This window comes from Bombina bombina, chromosome 10, assembly GCF_027579735.1.
Source record: "Bombina bombina isolate aBomBom1 chromosome 10, aBomBom1.pri, whole genome shotgun sequence".
Classification (NCBI taxonomy): Eukaryota; Metazoa; Chordata; class Amphibia; order Anura; family Bombinatoridae; genus Bombina; species Bombina bombina.
The window spans coordinates 114,846,539-114,868,344 of NC_069508.1; the positions used below are offsets into that span (position 1 = coordinate 114,846,539).

The 21,806-nt window shown below is 38.0% G+C and overlaps 1 protein-coding gene across 1 annotated transcript in view; it reads right to left on the bottom strand.

Annotated features, from left to right (window-relative positions):
- SPATA1 (spermatogenesis associated 1) overlaps window positions 1-21,806 on the bottom strand; it is a 78,963-nt gene that overhangs the window by 41,640 nt on the left and 15,517 nt on the right. The window contains exons 4-7 of the mRNA XM_053693181.1: window positions 13,858-13,911; window positions 12,125-12,659; window positions 7,236-7,365; window positions 33-93 (exon numbers count right to left, since the gene is read on the bottom strand). Of these exons, the coding sequence (XP_053549156.1) occupies window positions 33-93; window positions 7,236-7,365; window positions 12,125-12,659; window positions 13,858-13,911 (780 nt within the window). The remainder of the gene's footprint in view (window positions 1-32; window positions 94-7,235; window positions 7,366-12,124; window positions 12,660-13,857; window positions 13,912-21,806) is intronic.

Sequence of the window (21,806 nt, forward strand, 5' to 3'; positions counted from 1 at the left end):
GCCATATATACTGTGATACTGTAGTACCCTACCTGATTGTTGACTTTCCCAGTTTCAGGATTTTCAGCATTTTTAGTGAAGGGATCATCATTGCTATAAAAAAATTACACATTATTATTTTATATACAGTGACCAAGTGCGCAGCCGCACGAAACGCGTATGCAAGGAGCTCCTGCTCTCACACCTGAACTAATGCAGATTGTTTTTACCTTGACCGGAGAAAAATGATTTGGTTTTAACTTGGAAAAATAAAGTATTTTGAACTTTTTATCTTACCGGATTGAATTTGTGCGCCTCTGCATATATATATATATATATATATATATATATATATATATATATATCATACCTCCCAACATTTCAAAATTCAAAAGAGGGACCCCCCCCCCCCCCCCAGCAGAAAAAAAAAATTTGAAATGTGGTGGGCGGGGCTTAAAAAATCATAAGACCAAAGTAATATTAATAAAATTCTAAATAAAGTCATATATTTTAATACACTTAGGCAGCAAATCAAACACAAGCTCAAACCACTGGTATAGCTATGTGAGCTATGTATTTAATTAGCCTTTGCAAAGGCATTGCTAAATATTTTTATCTTAATTGGACATTTAATAATAAATTCTTTAAAACTGCTCTCTGCATTCCCCATTAATATTCTAGATTCTGGCCTTTAAAGTCAGCAAAAATGCACAGTAGCACACTACATAGCATACACTTACATATGCACATACACACACACTACATAGCATACACTTATACATGCAGATACACACACACACTACATAGCATACGCTTACACATGCAGATACACACACACTACATAGTATACACTTATACATGCAGATACACACACACTACATAGCATACACTTATACATGCAGATGCACACACACTACATAGCATACACTTACACATGCAAGTACACACACTACATAGCATACATGTATACATGCAGATACACACACTACATAGCATACACTTACACATGCAGATACACACACACTACATAGCATACACTTATACATGCAGATACACACACACACTACATAGCATACACTTATACATGCAGATACACACACACTACATAGCATACACTTATACATGCAGATACACACACACACTACATAGCATACACTTATACATGCAGATACACACACACTACATAGCATACACTTACACATGCAGATACACACACACTACATAGCATACACTTATACAGGCAGATACACAGACACTACATAGTATACACTTATACATGTAGATACACACACACACACACACACATTACATAGCATACACTAATACATGCAGCATACACTTATACATGCAGATGCACAGACACTACATAGTATACACTTATACATGCAGACACACACACACTACATAGCATACACTTATACATGCAGATACACACTTATACATGCAGATACACATACACACACTACATAGCTTACATTTATACATGCAGACACACACACGCACTACATAGCATAAACTTATACATGCAGATACACACTTATACATGCAGATACACATACACACACTACATAGCTTACATTTATACATGCAGACACACACACACACTACATAGCATAAACTTATACATACAGATACACACACTCAGTTACGGATACAGATAGACACACACACACACTACATCATTTATGGGTATCTGTAATTCATTGTATGGGGTTCTGAGGTTGGCAAGCACATTAGCTGGCAGTCTGCGGCTGCCACTGTTCGTTACCCTGGTATTAGCACTGCTCATTGTATAAAACTGAAGGCATGCTAGTATTATCACCAGGGGTTAGACATCATCACTACCTGAGGTAGGTTAGAGAGGTCACCATTACCCGTGGTCAGAGTGTATACAGCCTTCTTACTCCTGCTTAACAAACACACCATTCCTTTTCCACAGGGAATCTAACAGGTATCTAACCCTGTGAGAGCAAAGCCAGCTGCTTCTGAGTATAGGCCCAATAGAATTTAAAAAAAAATAAAAAATTTTTTTTTAATGCCCCCTAAAATCGGGACTGTCCCGCAAACAGTTGGGGGTATGAGTATATATATATATAATTATATAGATTTACATACATTTACATGCGGAATCTGTTGGCGCTCTACAAATAACCGATAATAATAATAATAATATATATTTATATGCATTAAGGGCCAGATTATGAATGGCGCGCTAACCATTGCACGTGGGAAATAGTGGGCGTATTACAAGTTGAAAGTAAACGCAATCGCTTGAGGGCAATTGAATTAAAAGCGCTTCAGATAGCGCAACCTCAGAGATCTGGTTATCTGTTTCGCTAATCCAAAAAGTGTCACAAAACACATCAAAAATACATTTAAAAAAATACATTTACAAGTGCACGCTCATAATAACACCATCTAATAAAAATTCCAATTCCACATTCCATGTTCTGCACATAGCAGAATATGTTCTAAGTATTTCCTATATATATCTGAGACTGTATATATCTATACCTATATATAATCATATATAATATATATATATATATATATATATATAGATATATATATATATATAGGTATAGATATTATTGTACCAAAATACCATCTGATATATGTAGAAATATCCTATACTATAAAAGGCCAAGTGTGTTTGTCCGAAGCTGTCATGCGCAGTAGAGACAGCACGAGGACAAACACACCTGGCCTAAGTCCCTAACTGTTCTGCCGACTGCGCCGAGCAGAAGTGGGCGTGGCCGAGCGTGAAGGGGGCGGGGCCTAACGCGGAGGCCCGTGAAGGGGGCGGAGCCTAGCGTGAAGGCCCGTGAAGGGCCGTGGAGAGAGCTCAAACAGCTCAAGAGAGGGTGGAGAGATGTGGGGAGAGGGGGGGGTGATGTGGAGTGAGGGGGAAGATGTGGAGAGAAGGGAGAGATGTGCGGAGATGTGGAGAGATGTGGGGAGAGGGGGGAGATGTGGAGAGAGGGGGGAGGTGTGGAGAGAGGGGAGAGATGTGGGGAGATGTGGAGAAAGGGGGGAGATGTGGAGAGAGGGGGAGATGTGGAGAGATGTGGAGAGAGGGGAGAGATGTGGAGAGATGTGGGGAGATGTGGAGAGATGTGGGGAGAGGGGGGAGATGTGGAGTGAGGGGGGAGATGTGGGAGATGTGGAGAGAGGGGGGAGATGTGGAGAGAGGGGGGAGAGAGAGAGAGAGAGGAGAGAGAGAGAGGAGAGAGAGAATGAGAGAGAGAGGGGGAGAGAGAGAGAGAGGGGGGAGAGAGAGAGAGAGAGAGGGGGGAGAGAGAGAGATAGAGAGAGAGAGAGGGGGGAGAGAGGAGAGAGACGAGGGGGGAGAGGGGAGAGAGAGAGAGAGGGGGGGAGAGGGAAGAGAGGACAGAGGGAGAGAGATAGAGAGACAGGGGAGAGAGAAAGAGGGGAGATGTGGACAGGAAAAGAGAGAGGGGGGAGATAGAGAGAAAGGGGGAGAGAGAGAGAAAAGAGGGGAGAGAGAGAGAGAGAGGGGAGTGAGAGAGAGAGAGACAGAGGGGGGAGAGAGAGGAGGAGAGAGAGAGGAGAGAGAGACAGGGGAGGAGAGAGAGAGAGGGGAGAGAGAGAGGGGGGGGGTGGGGGGAGAGGGAGGGGAGAGAAATAGAGAGAGGGGGGAGAGAGAGAGGGGGGGGAGATATAGAGGGGCAAGAGAGAGAGAGAGGAGAGACAGAGGGGGGAGAGAGAGAGGAGAGAGAGGGGGAGAAAGAGGAAGAGAGAGAGAGAGAGAGAGAGAGAGAGAGAGAGGGGCGGGGGGAGAGAGAGTGGGGAGGGGGGGAGAGAGAGTGGGGAGGGGGGAGAGAGAGAGAGAGATAGAGGGAGGAGAGAGAGAGGAGAGAGACAGGGAGAGAGAGAGAGGGGAGAGAGAGAGAGAGAGAGAGAGAGAGAGAGAGGTGAGGTGAGAAGATGAGAGGTGAGAGAGAGAGAGAGAGAGAGAGAGGGGGGGGAGAGAGAGAGAGAGAGGGGGGAGACGAGAGAGGGGGGGAGAGGGAGAGAGAGAGAGGGGGGGAGAGGGAGAGAAGAGACAGAAGGAGAGAGATAGAGAGAGAGGGGAAGAGAAGAGGGGAGATGTGGACAGAAAAAGAGAGAGGGGGGAGATAGAGAGAGAGAGGGGAGTGAGAGAGAGACAGAGGGGGGAGATAGAGGAGGAGAGAGAGAGGAGAGAGAGAGAGGGGAGAGAGAGAGGGGGGGGGAGGGGGGAGAGAGAGGGGAGAGAGATCGAGAGAGGGGGGAGAGAGAGAGGGGGGAGAGATAGAGGGGCAAGAGAGAGAGAGGAGAGACAGAGGGGGGAGAGAGAGAGGATGAGAGAGGGGGAGAAAGAGGAGAGAGAGAGAGAGAGAGAGGAGAGAGTGGAGAGAGAGAGAGAGCAATAGAGGGAGAGAGAGAGAGAGATAGAGGGAGAAGAGAGAGATGGAGAGAGAGAGAGATAGAGAGAGAGAGGAGATGAAGGGGGAGAGAGAGAGAGAGAGAAGAGAGGGGAGAGAGAGAGCTAAAAAGAGAGGGGAGAGAGAGAGGGAGAGAGAGGGGGAGAGAGAGAGAGAGAGGGGAGCTAGAGAGAGAGGATAGGGGGAGAGAGTGCAAAAGAGAGGGGGAGAGAGATAGAAAGCAAAAGAGAGTGAGAGGGAGAGAACGCCAGTGGTGGGGACCACTGACTGCAAAAAATGGCCCGGTGTGAACGGGCCCTTTAGGACTAGTATATTTATAAATAAATAGAACATATTCTGCTATGTGAAGAACATTGGGATGTATTTTCATGTCGGGTTAGTGCACTTGAGAATATTTATTTGTTTATTTAAATTTGATTTTTATTTTAGTTTCCATACAAAATTACAACAAAACGACCCAAGATAAGCATATATAATTCCATAAACAAAGATTGTACAAAAGTAATTAAAGGGACAGTCTACTTAAAAATTGTCATTGTTTAAAAAGATATATAATCACTTTATTACCCATTCCCCAGTTTTGCATAACAGCAGTGTACATTAATACGCTTTTTACCTCTGTGATTACCTTGTATCTAAGCCTCTGCAGATTGCCTCCTTATCACAAATCATGTGACAGACTTGCATTTTAGCCAATCAGTGCTGACTCATAAATACCTCCACGGGAGTGAGCACAATATTATCTATATGACACACAAAAACTAGCACTGTCTAACTGTCAAAATGCACTAAGATAAGAGGCAGCCTTCAATGGCTTACAAATCAGTTTATGAGCCTAACTAGGTATAGCTTTTAACAAAAAATACCAAAGGAACAAAGCAAATTTGAGTAAGTAAGTTGAGTAAAGTAAATTGGAAAGTTGTTTAATATTGCATGCCCCATCTGAATCATGAAAGTTGAATTTTGACTTGACTGTCCCTTTAAGTCCTCTCCATGGGAAGTATACAGCATAAATACATATAATCAGTCTCTCTAAAATATAGATATTACTACAAAGTGTACATACAGTATATGCCCCCCAATACAGGAGAGCACAAGCAAAACAAATAGTTTTTAAACGCTACCTATATATCAAATTGAGAACACATCAATATATTGGAAGCTGAGCACCTAAGTACAGTGTGGAAACTAATTTTTAAATATAAATATATCTAAGTGTTCATCATAGTATGAACTTTAAGCATTCTATAGTATTGATATATGTCACACTACTAGGCAAAGATATGTTCTGGGTACTCTAGAATTCTATAGTACCCAAATATGTCACAAAACCAAACCAGCTTATGGTCTAGGTATTCTAAGATCAATATAAATATTACTAAATGCTCAATGTAATATAAACTATAAGATCCATATAGATGTTTTTAAATGCTCAACGTAGGATAAACTACACACATTTTATAGTACCCATGTGTGTTAGTTTATTAAGCTAGTATATGTTCTGGGTATTCTAGCATTCTTTAGTACCCACTTAAGTCACATTACTAAACTAACATATGTTCTGGGAATTTTAATATATCTACAGTCATTGGACTTTATGTATGATGTAAGGAGGATCAAACTGGATTTTTTATAAAGCATGCAACGTTTATATGGCTCAGAGATAACAATTCTATCAGTACGTCTAATGGGAGCCACTTAAAGGGACAGTCTACTCCAAGATTTTTATTGATAAAAAAAGATAGATAATTCCTTTATTACCCGTTCCCCAGTTTTGCATAACCAAACACAGTTATATATACTTTTAACCTATGTGATTACCTTGTATCTAAGCCTCTTCTGATAGCCCCCTGATCAAATGACTACTATATTTATTATCTATTGACTGACCTTTTAGCCAACTTAGGGCATTGTCAGCCACAACCCCCACAGGCGTGAGCACAATGTTATCTATATGGCCCAAATGAACTAGCAGTCTCTTGTTGTGAAAGCTAATAAAAACATGTGATAAGAGGCTGTCTGCAGTGGCTCTAGAAACATGAAAACATTTAGAGGTTTAAATGTTATAAAGTATATTAATATAACAATGTTAGTTGTGCAAGCTGCGGAATTGGTTGTAAAGGCGTTATCTATCTTTTAAACAATAACAATTTTAATGTTGACTGTCCCTTTAACACAGGATATTTAAGGGCTATAGAGTACACATCTGTGTCAAACATCTAGTATAAATAACTAGCAGTGTTATAACTATCTATGATTGGAGTAAAACAGATAGTATGCTATGGTAATAAAAAGAGCATAATAACAACATTGGGGGCAGACAGTTTACATCCATGTAGCGTAAAATACAATCAAATATATGGGCTATAATCCATGGTCAAAGGGTGTCAACTAAATGAGCCACCACAAGCCTATCTAAAAGGATTAAAAGAAAGGTCTGACTCTGTGCCAGCACCCAGCAAGAAGTGGCCTGGGTTTGAAATTCACCTATGAGACAAATAGTTTAAATAGTTATCTGGATATTGATATAAGAATACAGGGGAGACAGTCACAATTACACACTTTAAAAAGGTGGATGCAAACAACTACATAAATAACAACATTTTTTGACTATAGAAAATGGATTAATAACATCCCAAAAGTCAATTATCCAGAATTAGTAAAAAAATACTGCACCCCTCATGGAAGATTTTTAAACCCAAGCCAACCATTGACAAAATAAATTCACAGTAACGAGAATATAATGAGAAAATAATTGATGAAGCTAGAAGGTATGCCAGAGAAACAAAGACAGGAACCCACAGAATAGTGATGATAATATATATTTACCGTTTTCTAGATGGATGTTCAGTTTCCCGGCCCCCAAGTGACTCTGGAATCCCCAGAATCCCTTGTATCTCTTCTTTTGTTCCCTTTCGATACCTTGTGAGGTTCTGTTGATTTACTTGCAGCAGTGGTTATATCTTCTAAAAAAAAAAAAATGGTTAAATCTCTACATATAGAAGACGAATACTACATCACTTTTTAACTAGAAAGAGAGGTGATTTGCAATTATAGTTTAAAAATTAACCCCAAACATTTTTTTTTTTTTAAATTAGACAGTAGTAAATCAATTAATTGAAGATGCCAGCGCTGCCACTAAAAGCAGTTTAGCTATACTTGCAGCACCAATGGTCACGCCTCCCTAAGCTATTAAAGGGGACATGACAATTCAGAGAGAGCAAACAAATTTGAGAAAGTTACTTCTATAATCATATTTATTTATTTCTCATGGTATTTGTTGAAGAGAGTATCTAAGTAGGTAGCGTGCATGTGTCTGGTGAACTATTTTGTAGCCGTTTTGCAAGAATACTTTTGAGCTCTAGATGGCAGAAGAGTTTTTTTGACAATGTATAACATTGTTAAAAGTATCCTTGCAAAACTGCTCCCATATAGTGTTCCAAGCACATGCACGCTCCTGAGCCTAGCTAACTGCTTTTCAGCAAAGGATACCAAGAAAGCTGTGTAAATTTGATAACAGAAATCAATTGAAAACTTTCATAAAATTGTACACTCTGAATCATGAAAGAAAAACTCTGAGTATCATATCCCTTTAAGCACGGCTACATGTTCATGAGATTAACATTTATATACTACATCAATTTTGAATATGATATATTCAGACCCTGGAAGATCTTTTGAGTTTGTGGAGTTTTTCTCCTACATTTTACAAGGATGGCAAAATTTATTATGAAGTTTCTCCAGTCTCTCCGGCTTAACTGGTTTCTCCAGCTTAGTTACTTCCTATGTTATTCTATGCAACTGATCCACTTAAGTTCGCTCATATCAATATACTTTAGTGAATTAGCTTTAGGGCTGGGCGCTAATGCGCAAAAAAAAAATTTGCAATTTTTTTTAAAAAAAAACGCGATTGCGATTTAATCGCAATTTTTTATAAATTACTATAAAACCTTCATTTTACATTATAAAGTTTATTTAACACTACAGAATCTTAATGTACATGTTTCTCAATGTTCAATACACTCTTGGAGCATAAAATACAAACCCACAAAATAGTTAAAATAAATTTGCTGCCTGTGATGTGATTAAATAGTAGCCACTAGCCAGTTATTAGGTCTTATGACACACAACATTGTCATGTTTTCTTGGACAGTCATTCTAACTGTGGACAGTGGTATGATTAACAAATGAAGCAGTGTAAGCCACATACACACACACATACATACATACATACATACATACATACATACATATATATATATATTATTTTTTTCTTCTTTTTAAACATTTTAATTTGACTGAAAATGAGCCCTGCTCCTGTCCAAGAATCCATTACAGGCATATAGCAGTAGGAGTGGGGGGCTGCTCCTTTCAGAAATGCTGTACCTTGCAGATATAAAATGCATTGTAGATGCAGTTAAGTTAACCCAGCAGCTAATAGCAGAGGGGACTGCAGTTTTAGCCTTTTTGGAAGCCATGGGGTTAACTGCATCTGCTATGTATTTAAGCCATTTCTCAGAGAGCAGGAGATTGTGTGGGAGGTTCCATAATGTTTACATACCCTAAGTTTCAGACTGCAGACGTCCCTAGGGGGAAATATAAGTAAGTGGCTTTCTCTGCTCTTCATTCCTGCATGGGCTCCTTTTAGATTTCTAGATTCATCTGCAGCTTCTCAGAACAGAAAGTGAAAGTAAAAGAGCCATTTTACAAATGTGTGCTAAAAGCAACGACTAGATGGAGCTGCTTTGCAAGAAATCACAAATAAATGAATGCATTACAGCCACTTCTAAAGGAATTTTTTATGTAGGAAAAAATTGCGACTCCTCTCGGTTTTAAAATCGCTGCGATTAATCGTGGTTTTAAATCGCATATGCGATTAATCGTGCAGCCCTAATTAGCTGTATAGAATCACATAGAAAAGCTGAAGTTTTAACCTGTGATTTTGGAAGCCATAGAGATCTTAGTGAATATTACTCAGGGATTCCTTAGATCAGTAAAATCTCTAGGGAAAACTGGGACAGAAATCCCAGTGAAGGTCAATTTTCATCAATGAGTGCCTGGTTTTTAAAAATACTTTTAAAAACAGGGGCACTTTCATTGATGAAAATTAACATTGCACTGGATTTGAAGAAATACTTACCTTTTACTCCTGCAAAGCCGGATCAACGATCCCCCTCCTTCTTCTTCCTGCTGTAGACCACAGCAATGAAAAAACTGGCTTCCTCCAATCACAGACAGGCATCACAAGCTGGACGCTTTGGGGTGCAAGGCATGATTGGAGGAAGCTGGTTTTGTCATTTCTGACGTCAGTACAGAGGAACTGAGGCTGAGATCGGCGATCCGGTTTTGCAGAAGTAAAAGGTAAGTATTTCTTCAAATCCAGTGCAATGTAAATTTTCATCAATGAAAGTGCCCCTGTTTTTAAAAATATTTTTAAAAACCGGGCACTCATTGATGAAAATTGACCTTCACTTTAAGGGGCACACTTCCAATAAAATACTAAACAATAACAATTTCAAATGATACAAATTGAAATGTGGCACTAGTTTTCCTAACAACAATGGAATACAATTGTGGAAAATACAAAGTGTCAACAATTGATCATCTGCAAATACATATAATGAATAAAATCCAAAAACAGCCATGTGTGTATAAATCAAAGTCTAGTGTAAGGATACAATGTGAGATAGTCCCAAAAGGTGAGTATTTGGATACAAGGCAAGCTCCACTTTCAACAACCAGATGAGATGGTCACCTCTGAAAAGATCAAAAAGAAAACAAGGGGCGCCTTATAGTGTTTTCTGTGTAAAAAAGGTAAAAATGATATAAAAGAGAACACTCACAATTGTGATGGCACCTGTATGCAAACAAGGTGCAAATCAGGCAGGCTGACACTTTTTATTTGATCGTATTTGGCGGTGAAATGGTGGCATGAAATATACCAAAATGGGCCTAGATCAATACTTTGGGTTGTCTTCTAAAAAAAAATATATACATGTCAAGGGATATTCAGGGATTCCTGAAAGATATCAGTGTTCCAATGTAACTAGCGCTAATTATGAAAAAAAGTGTAAACAGCGACGCATTTCGCCCTTCTCTTGATAAAGCCCAGAGAAGGGCGAAACGCGACGCTGTTTACATGGCATTGTGACACTTTTATTGTCTACTTCACAAATATCTCATCTGTATTTGAGAACTTAACAATATAACCCGGGTTATTATTTTTGAATTTCTACCATTATTGAAACTCAACTTGGAGCTTGGAGGGTAATATATGCCCATTAAACATCATATCCCTGCGTGCAAAAGCACTAAGTGCAGGTTGACATTTGCTGGCTGAAACACTTGCTGGCATATCGGATAATCAGCTGTTCACATTACGCGCAAGAACAGGAGAACAAGCCGTGATGTCAGACGCTGTCAGTCACGTGGTACGAGTCGGAGAATCTAATCCGTGTGGAAGCTGCAAACAACTCACCATTAGAGACCGACCGACACATAAGCTACGGAGAAGGGTAAAGTATTTACCCAGCAGTGGGAGACTACTATAACCAAGAGGTATTACAGTTTATGCTAGCTACGGCTAGATTTTAAGGCAAAAGTTTTTCAATTGTTGGATCCGCCATCACTTGCCTAAACAAAACTGGGTATGTTTATATCGCAACTTCATTTGAAGTGACTTTTTTTTCTCTTCAATAATTTTTTCCAATATTGGCATCTGTGGCACACATACAGGTGGTGTATCATATCACATTTTCTCATATACGGGCATAGTCTGATTAATATTAACATATTGGACAAGTGAAAAAAAAGAATATCTTTTGCCCTGTATCTAGGCAATATCATATGTTATATGTTTGTATCAATTTGTTTTTAGATCATTAACTAATTAGTTCATATGCTCATAGGGAGACGTCCCTCTATAGTATTTTGCTGTTGCATTTTAATAAATATTCTGTTACAATTTTATTTAATAGTGCTGATAAATTTTAGCCTCTGGCGCCCTCTCTAATGATAAGTTTTTTAAGCTTAGACATTGTTTCACATTTTTCAGACACTTTTTGGGATAGTGTTTTATAGAGAGGTGTTTAATTATCTCTTTTCTAGCGCACACCTCCTTTTCTATATCTATCAAATTAAACATATGCCCACTCATAGTAACTCCTTATTTAAAGGGACAGTCAAACCCAGAATTTTTGATGTTTAAAAAGATAGATAATCTCTTATTACCCATTCCCTGGTTTTGCATAACCAGCACAGTTATATTAATACTCTTTTAACCTCTGTGATTATCTTGTATCTAAGTCTCTGCAGACTGCCCCCTTATCTCAGATCTTTTGACAGATTTGCATTTTAGCCAATCAGTGCCCTCTCATAAGTAACTCCACGTTTGTCAGTACACTGTAATCTATATAGCACACATGAACTAATGCCCTCTAGCTGTAAAAAACTGTCAAATGCATTGAAATAAGAGGCAGTCTACAAGGGTTTAGAAATTAGCATATGAGCCTACCTAGGTTTAGCTTTCAGCTAAGAATACCAAGAAAACAAAGCAAATATGATGATAAAAGGGAATTGGAAAGTTGTTTAATATTGCATGTCCTATCAGAATCATGAAAGTTTAATTTTGACTAGACTATCCCTTTCAGAAAGAAATTACATGAGGTAACCCTATGTAAGTGTAGTGACAGAACTGTGGTTATTATGACAAATAATACCTTTCCCTCTTGGTGATAACAAGTCTTTCCTGCGTTGACCCTGTGTTTGATTCTGCATCATATTTACAATCTGTGTAACCTCTTGATCTTTGCTGGTCATATAGATATCTACAGTCTTTTCCTCTTGAGAATATATTACTGTTTTCTTAGCAGTATTTAAAGGCTGGTTTATTTCCGTGGGCAAGAGCTGCTCATTCCCATAATGCAATGGCTGGTCCCTTTCTAGGTATAGTTGTGTAGACTGCTCAGTTTGTAAAGACAGGTTCTGTAGGTTGTGTAATGGCTGTCCCATTTCCGTGTGTAAAGGCTGGATAATCTCATTTTGCAGTGGCTGGACTCTCTCAGTGTGTAAGGACTGGTATTTCTCATTCTCAAGTAGCTGGCTTTTCTCAGGAACATTCAATACTCTTGGTGAGGATCCATCAAATCCTATATAGTCAGTGTTATAATGATGTTCATCTGGGCTAACTGAAGACCCAAAATTACTTCCTTCATAATCAGCTCCAGGAAGTAAGTACAGTTCTGGTTGAAATGCCTAAAATTAAGAAAAATGACGTGATAATTAAGTTGTAAGGTTCAGAAAGTTTTATTGGCTAATACATGTTATGTAAATGTTTAATGCTGATCTCAGACGCTGATTGGTACTTAATACTTAACAGCTATAGGCAGATATAACAGGTTGCTAAGGCTTTCAATTACGTTTGTGTGTGGTTGGCACACATTTTATCTGATGCCTGTCTAATCTTACAGCCATACAGAGCTTACTGCAAACATAAATCATATGTGAGGTCTAATGTTTGGGAATACTGCTGGTATAAAGGGGTTATTACAGGCATGCATCATGTGTGAGGTCTGATGTTTGCGAATACTCCTGGGATAAAGGGGTAATTATAGACATGAATCTTGTATGAGATCTGATGTTTGGGAATACTCCTGGGATAAAGGGGTTATTGCAGACATGCATCATGTGTGAGGTCTGATGTTTGGGCATACAGCTGGCATGAAGAGGTCCTTGAAGTCATGCATCTTGTGTGAGGTCTGATGCGGAGGGAATGCATCAAATCAGAGGTTTATTTGGGCATAAAATTGATATAAAGGGGATGTGAAGAATTATGTAACATTACATTAATATCTACGTTTACTGTCCCTTTAAGAAAAAAAATTGCCTAAAGGCCTTATTACTGGCCATACAGTTGATATAAAGGCTTTATACATTCAGTTTCAAGTACTTCTCCTAAAAAGGAAGCTGAGTATGTCTGGGAGGTGTTATATACCACTTTTTTATTATATAGTCTTCATATTTAGCTACCTGTTACCCAAATGAGTAATTTTTATGTAAAACCCCGTAGGGCAGATCAAAAACTGTGGTGAGAAGCAGAGTATTGTACGGTTTTAACTGTTGAATGCTCTACAGTTTGATTGTTCATTAAACCATATATTCATTTTGGTCTAGTCTGTGTTTTATTTGTTTGTGAAGAGCCAAACTAGAACTTCATAACAACATATCATTTAATAGGATAATCATCTAAATTTTAGGACGCAGAAGCTTATAAGCCATGTAATAAAGGTAATAGATCATTATAAGTGGAAAAAAACAATAGGAATTTAAAAAATATATATGTTTGCAGCCATCAGTGCTGAATATATATGAGACCCTGATATAAGTATTATATATTTTTAACATACAGAATGTCCATGTTCATAAACAGTTAAATAAATATTTCTATACTTACATAAGGCGGGGCAAAAGCTTTCAATTTGATCTCCTGTTCTTGCTTTGCTTTTACCTAGAAGTATAAAAAAAGTTGATATATCATTAGGGCGCAAGCTGCTGATTGGTAAATTCACATAAACGCCTCTTGTTATTGGCTCAGCCAATGTGCTCAGCTAGCTCACAGTAGTGATACAAAGAGAATGAAATAAACTGCAAATTGTAAAATGTTACGTTGTTTAACCCCTTAAGGACTGATGTTTTTTCCCCAGGTAACATTCTTAAAGGACCACTTAATGCAGTAGAATTGCATAATTAACAAGTGCATAATAGAAAGACAATGATTTAAGACCTACTCTGAATTTCAAATGAGCAGTAGATTTTTTTTTTCTCTCATTTTATGGACCCCTGTATCATGTGACAGACATCAGCCAATCACAGACTAGTATACGTATACCCTGTGAGCTTGTGCACATGCTCAGTAGGTTCTTCTTCCCAGAAAGTGTGAATAGAAAAAGACTGTGCAAAATTTGATAATCTAAGTAAATTGGAAAGTGTCTGAATCACAAAAGTTTATTTTAACTTTAGTGTCCCTTTAAATGACACTGGCAATTTTGGCATTTTCGCTTACTGTTTCTTTATCCTTAATTATCCACTCTCTTGTTAAAGGGACAGTCAACACCAGCATTTGTGTTGTTTAAAAAGAAAGATAATCCCTTTATTACTTATTTTCCCAACACAACCAACACTGTTATAGAAATACACTTTTTATCTCTGTGACTACCTTGTATCTAAGCCTCTGAAAACTGCCCCCTTATTTCAGTTATTTTGACAGACTTGCATTTTAGCCAATCAGTGTTCACTCCAGGGTAACTTCATGTGCATGAGCTCAATGTTATTTATATGAAACACATGAACTAATGCCCTTTAGTGGTCAAAATGCATTCAGATTAGAGGCAGTCTTCAAGGTCAAAGAAATTAGCATATGAACCTCCTAGGTTTAGCTTTCAAGTAAGAATACCAAAAAAACAAAGCAAAATTGGTGATAAAAGTAAATTGGAAAGTTGTTTAAAATTACATTCCCTATTTAAATCATGAAAGATTTTTTTGGACTTGACTGTCCCTTTAAGTGCTTCCATGCATATTATGCAACGTGTTTTACCAGACAAACAGAACTTTCTTGTGATATCCTATATGGGTACATAAAATAAGAATATATAGGAATTAAATATTGAAAATGGGGCAAAAATAAACTTTTTTTTTTTTTTGCAGTTTTCTAAAGAAAAATAACTCTAAATAAATTAATTATGTTGTCCTAATTTTAGGAATACCCCATATGTCTAGGTTTCCAAGTAATTTATAGCAAATATAGGCCAAATACTGCAAAGATGGAATTATTGGTTTAAATTATAGGAAAAGGGGGCAAAATAAATAAAGTATATTGCAAAGTTGTTTTACTACACACAATTAACCATTTTAAATTAAAATCTCAAGGGTTTTCCTGTCCTTGCTTACTGTTTGTACTGTTATTGCTGCCGTAAGATGCACTTGAAGGGACACACTATTCAACATTTTTCTATCACGTATATGAAAGTCCCTTTAACGTTAAATTTGCTACACTTAAACTGTAAGCTAAATAGCAGTTGCCAAATTCAAAACTGCTATTCAAAAATAAATATTTGTAGAATTTAGGCACCCAGAGTATTTATTTAGAGATATGTGTTACACTTTGTGTTTAACTCTTTTATTGCCAAGGGGAGAAAATAAAATTTAGGGGTAAAAAAAAACCCACAAAAAATGTAATACTTTTTTCTACTATATGTGTTCACAGGGACAGAAGGGGAGGGGCTTGTCATTTTTGACATGTGATCGCTGTGACTGGCTGTCACAGTTATCACATGATCATGAGTCAATTTCTTTTGGGTATCACTAAACAGCCTCACTCCTGAGGCATCCGTAATTTGCCACTGAGCCTGATACCAGCATGCATTGCAGCAAATGTCTAAAGACATTTTAGACAATTGGGTGCCTTCAACTTTGTGGCAACAGTTTATGGAAGGCCCTTTCCTGTTCCAGCATGACTGTGCCCCTGTCCATAAAGCCAGGGGTATGAAGATATGGTTTGACAAGTTTGGTATGGAGAACCTTAAAGGGACAGTCTACTTGAAAATTGTTATTATTTACAAAGATAGATAATCCCTTTATTACCCATCACCTAGTTTTGCATAACCAACTGTTATATTAATACACTTTTTACCTCTATGATTACCTTGTATCTAAACCTCTGCAGACTGCCCCCTATCTCAGCACTTTTTACAATCTTGTATAGCCATTATCATTCTCCACGGGAGCACAATGTAATCTATATAGCACACATGAACTAACACTGTCTGGCTGTTGTGCAAGATTTAAAAAGCTAATAAAAAGCACTGAGATAAGAGACGACCTAGAGGGGCTTAGAAATAGGCAAACTTAAAGGTTATAAAGTGTCTAAATATAACAATGTTGGTTATGAAAAGCTGAGAAATGGGTAGTAAATACATTATTTCTCTGTTTAAACAATAAAAAAATAAACTGTCCCTTTAAGTGGCTTGCACAAAGCCCTGACCTGAAAAACAGCCCCAGACCATTATCCTTTCCTCACCAAACTTTACAGTAGGCACTATGCATTCTATTAGGTAGTGGTCTCCTGACATCTTCCACATCCATCAGTCTCTGAGCTCTTCAGTACAACCCACTGTACTGCCAATGGTTGTCTATGGAGATTTCATATACACCTGCACATATGCACCTGTTAGCAGTGGGTGTGGCTGAAATGCCGAACTCATTAATTAGTAGTGGTGTCCACATACAAATAAGCAATTACTGTATACATTGTAGAAGAGTAGGATCATTTTGCTACACACTTAAATACTGAATTTGACTTCCACTATAGAGTTATTTAAGCATAAGCAAGCAAAATATAATGAATATACATTGCAGTGCTATTTTACTTTCCATTAATTAATTTCTGGGGGGGGGGGGGGGGGATTGCATTTTGAGTTTAACAGACCTTTAAACAAAAGAAAAAAAAAGAAAAAGAAAATGAACACTCGCAACTCCAGGGAAATTTTATATATATTTGATTTAAAAAAAAAAAAAAAAAGTAACATTGTGAAAGTTAAGCAATAGCTTTGAGTGTTGTGAAACACCAACATAGAGAAACTGAGTAAATGTTTACTCACAAAACAATTAAATAATGTTGCCATGATCCCTGATAGACAAAACTGCAGTTCATGTGATACACAGGAAAATAAATTTAGATACACAATGCAGCTTTTATGATCTCTTAATAAAGTCTAATTTGAATAGTAAAATGATTCTTCACTGTAGAACCAGCACTGTGTTTTCTAATGTATTTAAAACTCTCTCCTCTCTCTCTCATATAAAGCGCATTGTCTATTGCACAAAATGAGTCAGAGGTCTCTTTTAGATCATGGTGTCCTGTATGGACTATTAACGTTTAATGATATGATAATAAAGTGTTTGGCTTTTACTAATTAACCCTCTTTGGCAGCATTTTTTACTCTGTGACGGAGGCTTTGCATGCCTCCCCATAAGGTAACATTCCTTCCTACAGTCAGGATTATCATTTTAAACTAAAACGACTGAGTTAGAGGGCGCGATCCGATATACGGTGCAGGTTTTGGCGCAAGCGTGGAAACCTGCGCCGCCCGTAGTTTCACCTCGCACAGCGACCTATCACATATACAGCGCCGGCAGTTGCTAAAGTGCCGTAAGTCGGACAAACTAGCGATGTCCAGAAATCAGCGTAAGTACAAATTTCTGGAGTCGCCAGTGACTTATGGCACTTTAGAAACTGCCGCCGCATAAAAAAACTAAACTAAAGTATAAAATCTCCCATTACTGTCTAACATGCCTCCCAAACATCATCCCGACACGTATACCCCTCTATCCGCAATCCCCCCTCTCACTCCTAATAATAAATATATTAACCCCTAAACCGCCACTCCCGGACCCTGCCGCCAGCTACATTAAATGTATTACCCCCTAATCTGATCACCCTACACCACCGCCACCTATATTAAATATAGTAACCCCTAATATGATCTCCCTACACCGCCGCCACCTACATTAAATATAGTAACCCCTAATATGATCCCCCTACACCGCCGCCACCTATATTAAATATAGTAACCCCTAATCTGATCCCCCTACACCGCCGTCACCTATATTAAATATAGTAACCCCAATATGATCCCCCTACACCGCTGCCACCTATATTAAAAATAGTAACCCCTAATATGATCCCCCAACACCGCCGCCACCTATATTAAATATAGTAACCCCTAATATGATCTCCCTACACCGCCGCTACCTATATTAAATATAGTAACCCCTAATATGATCCCCCTACACCGCCGCCATCTATATTAAATATAGTAACCCCTGATATGATCCCCCTACACCGCCGCCACCTATATTAAATTTATTAACCCCTAATCTAATCCCCCTACACCGCCGCTACCTATATTATATGTACTACCCCCCTAATCTGACCCCCCGTACACCGCCGCCTGGAAGAAGACTTCACCTCCTGGAACAGGACCTTCTCCGCCAGTCTACAGGACAGGTAAGGAGCACTTGGGGGTTAGACTTAGGTTTTTTTAAGGGGGGATTGGGTGGGTTAGAGTAGGGGTATGTGGGTGGTGGGTTATAATGGGGGGGTTGTTCTTTTTTTTTTACAGGTAAAAGAGCTGAATACTTTGGGGCAATGCCCCACAAAAGGCCCTTTTAAGGGCTGGTAATAGAGCTGATTACTTTTGTAATTTAGATTAGGGTAGGGAATTTTTTTTATTTTGGGGGGCTTTGTTATTTTATTAGGGGGCTTAGAATAGGTGTAATTAGCTTAAAATTCTTGTAATCTTTTTTTAATTTTTTGTAATTTAGTGTTTGTTTTTGTAATTTAGTTTAGTGTATTTAATTGTATTTTAGTTTAGATATTTGTAGTTTATTTAATTAATTTATTGATAGTGTAGGTGTATTTGTAACTTAGGTTAAGATTTATTTTACAGGTAAATTGGTAATTATTTTAACTAGGTAGCTATTAAATAGTTATTAACTATTTAATAGCTATTGTACCTAGTTAAATTAAATACCAAGTTACCTGTAAAATAAATATAAACCCTAAAATAGCTACAATGTAATTATTAATTATATTGTAGCTATCTTAGGGTTTATTTTATAGGTAAGTATTTAGTTTTAAATAGGAATAATTTAGTTAATATTATTAATATTATTTAGATTTATTTTAATAATAATTAAGTTAGGGGTGTTAGAGTTAGATAGGGTTAATATAGTTAATATATATAATATAATAACTATATTAACTATATTAACCCTAATATAATTAGGGTTAATATATTTAATATAGGTGGCAGCGGTGTAGGGGGATTAGATTAGGGGTTAATCATTTTAATATAGGTGGCGGCGGTGTAAGGGGGTCAGATTAGGGGGGTAGTACATATAATATAGGTGGCGGCGGTGTAGGGGGATTAGATTAGGGGTTAATATATTTAATATAGGTGGCGGCGGTGTAGGGGGATTAGATTAGGGGTTAATATATTTAATATAGGTGGCGGCGGTGTAGGGGGATTAGATTAGGGGTTAATATATTTAATATAGGTGGCGGCGGTGTAGGGGGATTAGATTAGGGGTTAATATATTTAATATAGGTGGCGGCAGTGTAGGGGGATTAGATTAGGGGGTAATACATTTATTATAGGTGGCGGCGGTGTAGGGGGATTAGATTACAGGTAAAAGAGCTGATTACTTTGTGACAATGCCCCGCAAAAAGCCCTTTTAAGGGCTGGTAATAGAGCTGGTTACTTTGGGGCAATGGCCCCCAAAAGGCCCTTTTAAGGGCTGGTAATAGAGCTGGTTACTTTGGGGCAATGCCACGCAAAAATCCCTTTTCAGGGCTATTTGTAATTTAGTTTAGGGTAGGGACATTTTAGTATTTTAGGGGGTAATACATTGATTATAGGTGGCGGCGGTGTAGGGGGATTAGATTAGGGGTTAATACATTTAATATAGGTGGCGGTGGTGTAGGGGGATTAGATTAGGGGGTAATATAGTTAAAATAGGTGGCGGTGGGGTAGGGGGCTCACATTAGGGGGTAATAATTTTAATATAGATGGCGGCGGTGTAGGGGGATTACATTAGGGGTTAATAATTTTAATGTAGGTGGGTGTGGTGTGGTGATCACATTAGGGGGTTAGACATTTAATGTAGGTGGCGGCGGGGTCCGGGAGCGGGGGTTTAGGGGTTAAACACTTTATTAGGGATTGATAGACATTGCTTATGCGTATTTTGCAGCCAGTTTAGGGAGCTACAGGGCTCCAATATGTAAGGCTTACTACACCTGCAATTTGTGGCGAGGTGAAAATGGAGTAAGATTTCTCCATTTTCGCCACATAAGTCCTTACGCTGTATATTGGATACCAAACTGCGCTGGTTTGGTATACCTGTCTATGGGCCAAAAAACTACGGCCGAAGGCAGAAATATATAAGCGTAACTTCTAGGTTACGCCGTATATAGGATACCAAACCAGCGCAAAATTTGGTGTCGCCGGCTTTTGCGGGCGACGATTTATATCGGATCGCGGCCCAGCATGGGGTAATGCATGCTCAGGCTCATTGGCTCAGGCTCATTGGCCAATCACTGAATGCCTCAGTAGTGAGGAAGTCCAGTGATGCCCAAAAATGTGGCCTATGGTCATGTGATCACTGTGACACCAAGTCACAGGGATCACACGTCAAAAGTGACAAGCCATTGTTTGTTAAAATGTCTTGCCTGGGCCTCTCCTTTTCTGTCCCAGTGAACACGTACAGTAAAAAAGGGTTCATTTATTTTAATAAAGTATTTATTATTATATTTTTAAGTAAATGTTATTTTAAATGTTTGTTTTTTTACCATTTTATTTTAATAAAGTGTTTTTGAGTTTTTTCTTTGGGGGGGGATTGCTTCTAATTTTTATTTTCTGCCCTTGGTGATAAAGGGGTTAAATATAAAGTGTCAAAATAGCTGTAGGTACACACCCTGGGGTTTATAAATTCTACAAATATATACTTTTGTGTAGCAGTTTTGGATTGGGTGACTGCTTTTAATCCAAGCATAGCAAATTTTAGCGTTAAACCAATAATTCCATCTATGTAGTATTTGGCCTATATTTGCCCTATATTACTTAGAAACCTAGCTATATGGGGTATTCCTAAAATCAGGAAAACATAATTAATTCATTATTTTACTTTAGCTACACAAGTTATGTAGAAATGGTTATAAAGAATACTGCAAAATATGTTTAGTTTTTACATTTTTGCCCCATTTTTCAGTTTAAAAATCCTATTTATTCTTAAATCTGGTGGGAGGAATTTGGTTATTAAAAAACATTTGCAGTAAACAAGTAGTTAATGCATTCAATTCAAGTTGCAAGCTCACCTAATACATTAATTTATTGCACAACTGCAGAAAATTATTGTAATTACAAGGTGTTTTGCGTCCATTTAAAAGACTGAGGGCCAGATTATGAGTGGCGCGCCAAGGTGTTGGAAGTAGCACACGTATTACAAGTTGAAAGTAAAGGCGATCGATTGAGCACAATTGAAAGTAATGCACAACAGGTTAGCGTGACCTCAGAGTTTTGGTTAACTGTTACAATCAAAAACTGTTACAAATCAAAATTACATATAAAAGTACAGTTAAACTCATAATAACACAATCTAATAAAAATTATTTTTAAAAACATATTGCACAAAAAAAATAAAGGCTCAAAGATATGAGGTCTCAGGTGTTAAATATATATATATCACAAAAGTAAGTCACCCCTCACATTTTTGTAAATATTTTATTATATCTTTTCATGTGACAACACTGAAGAAATGACACTTTGCTACAATGTAAAGTAGTGA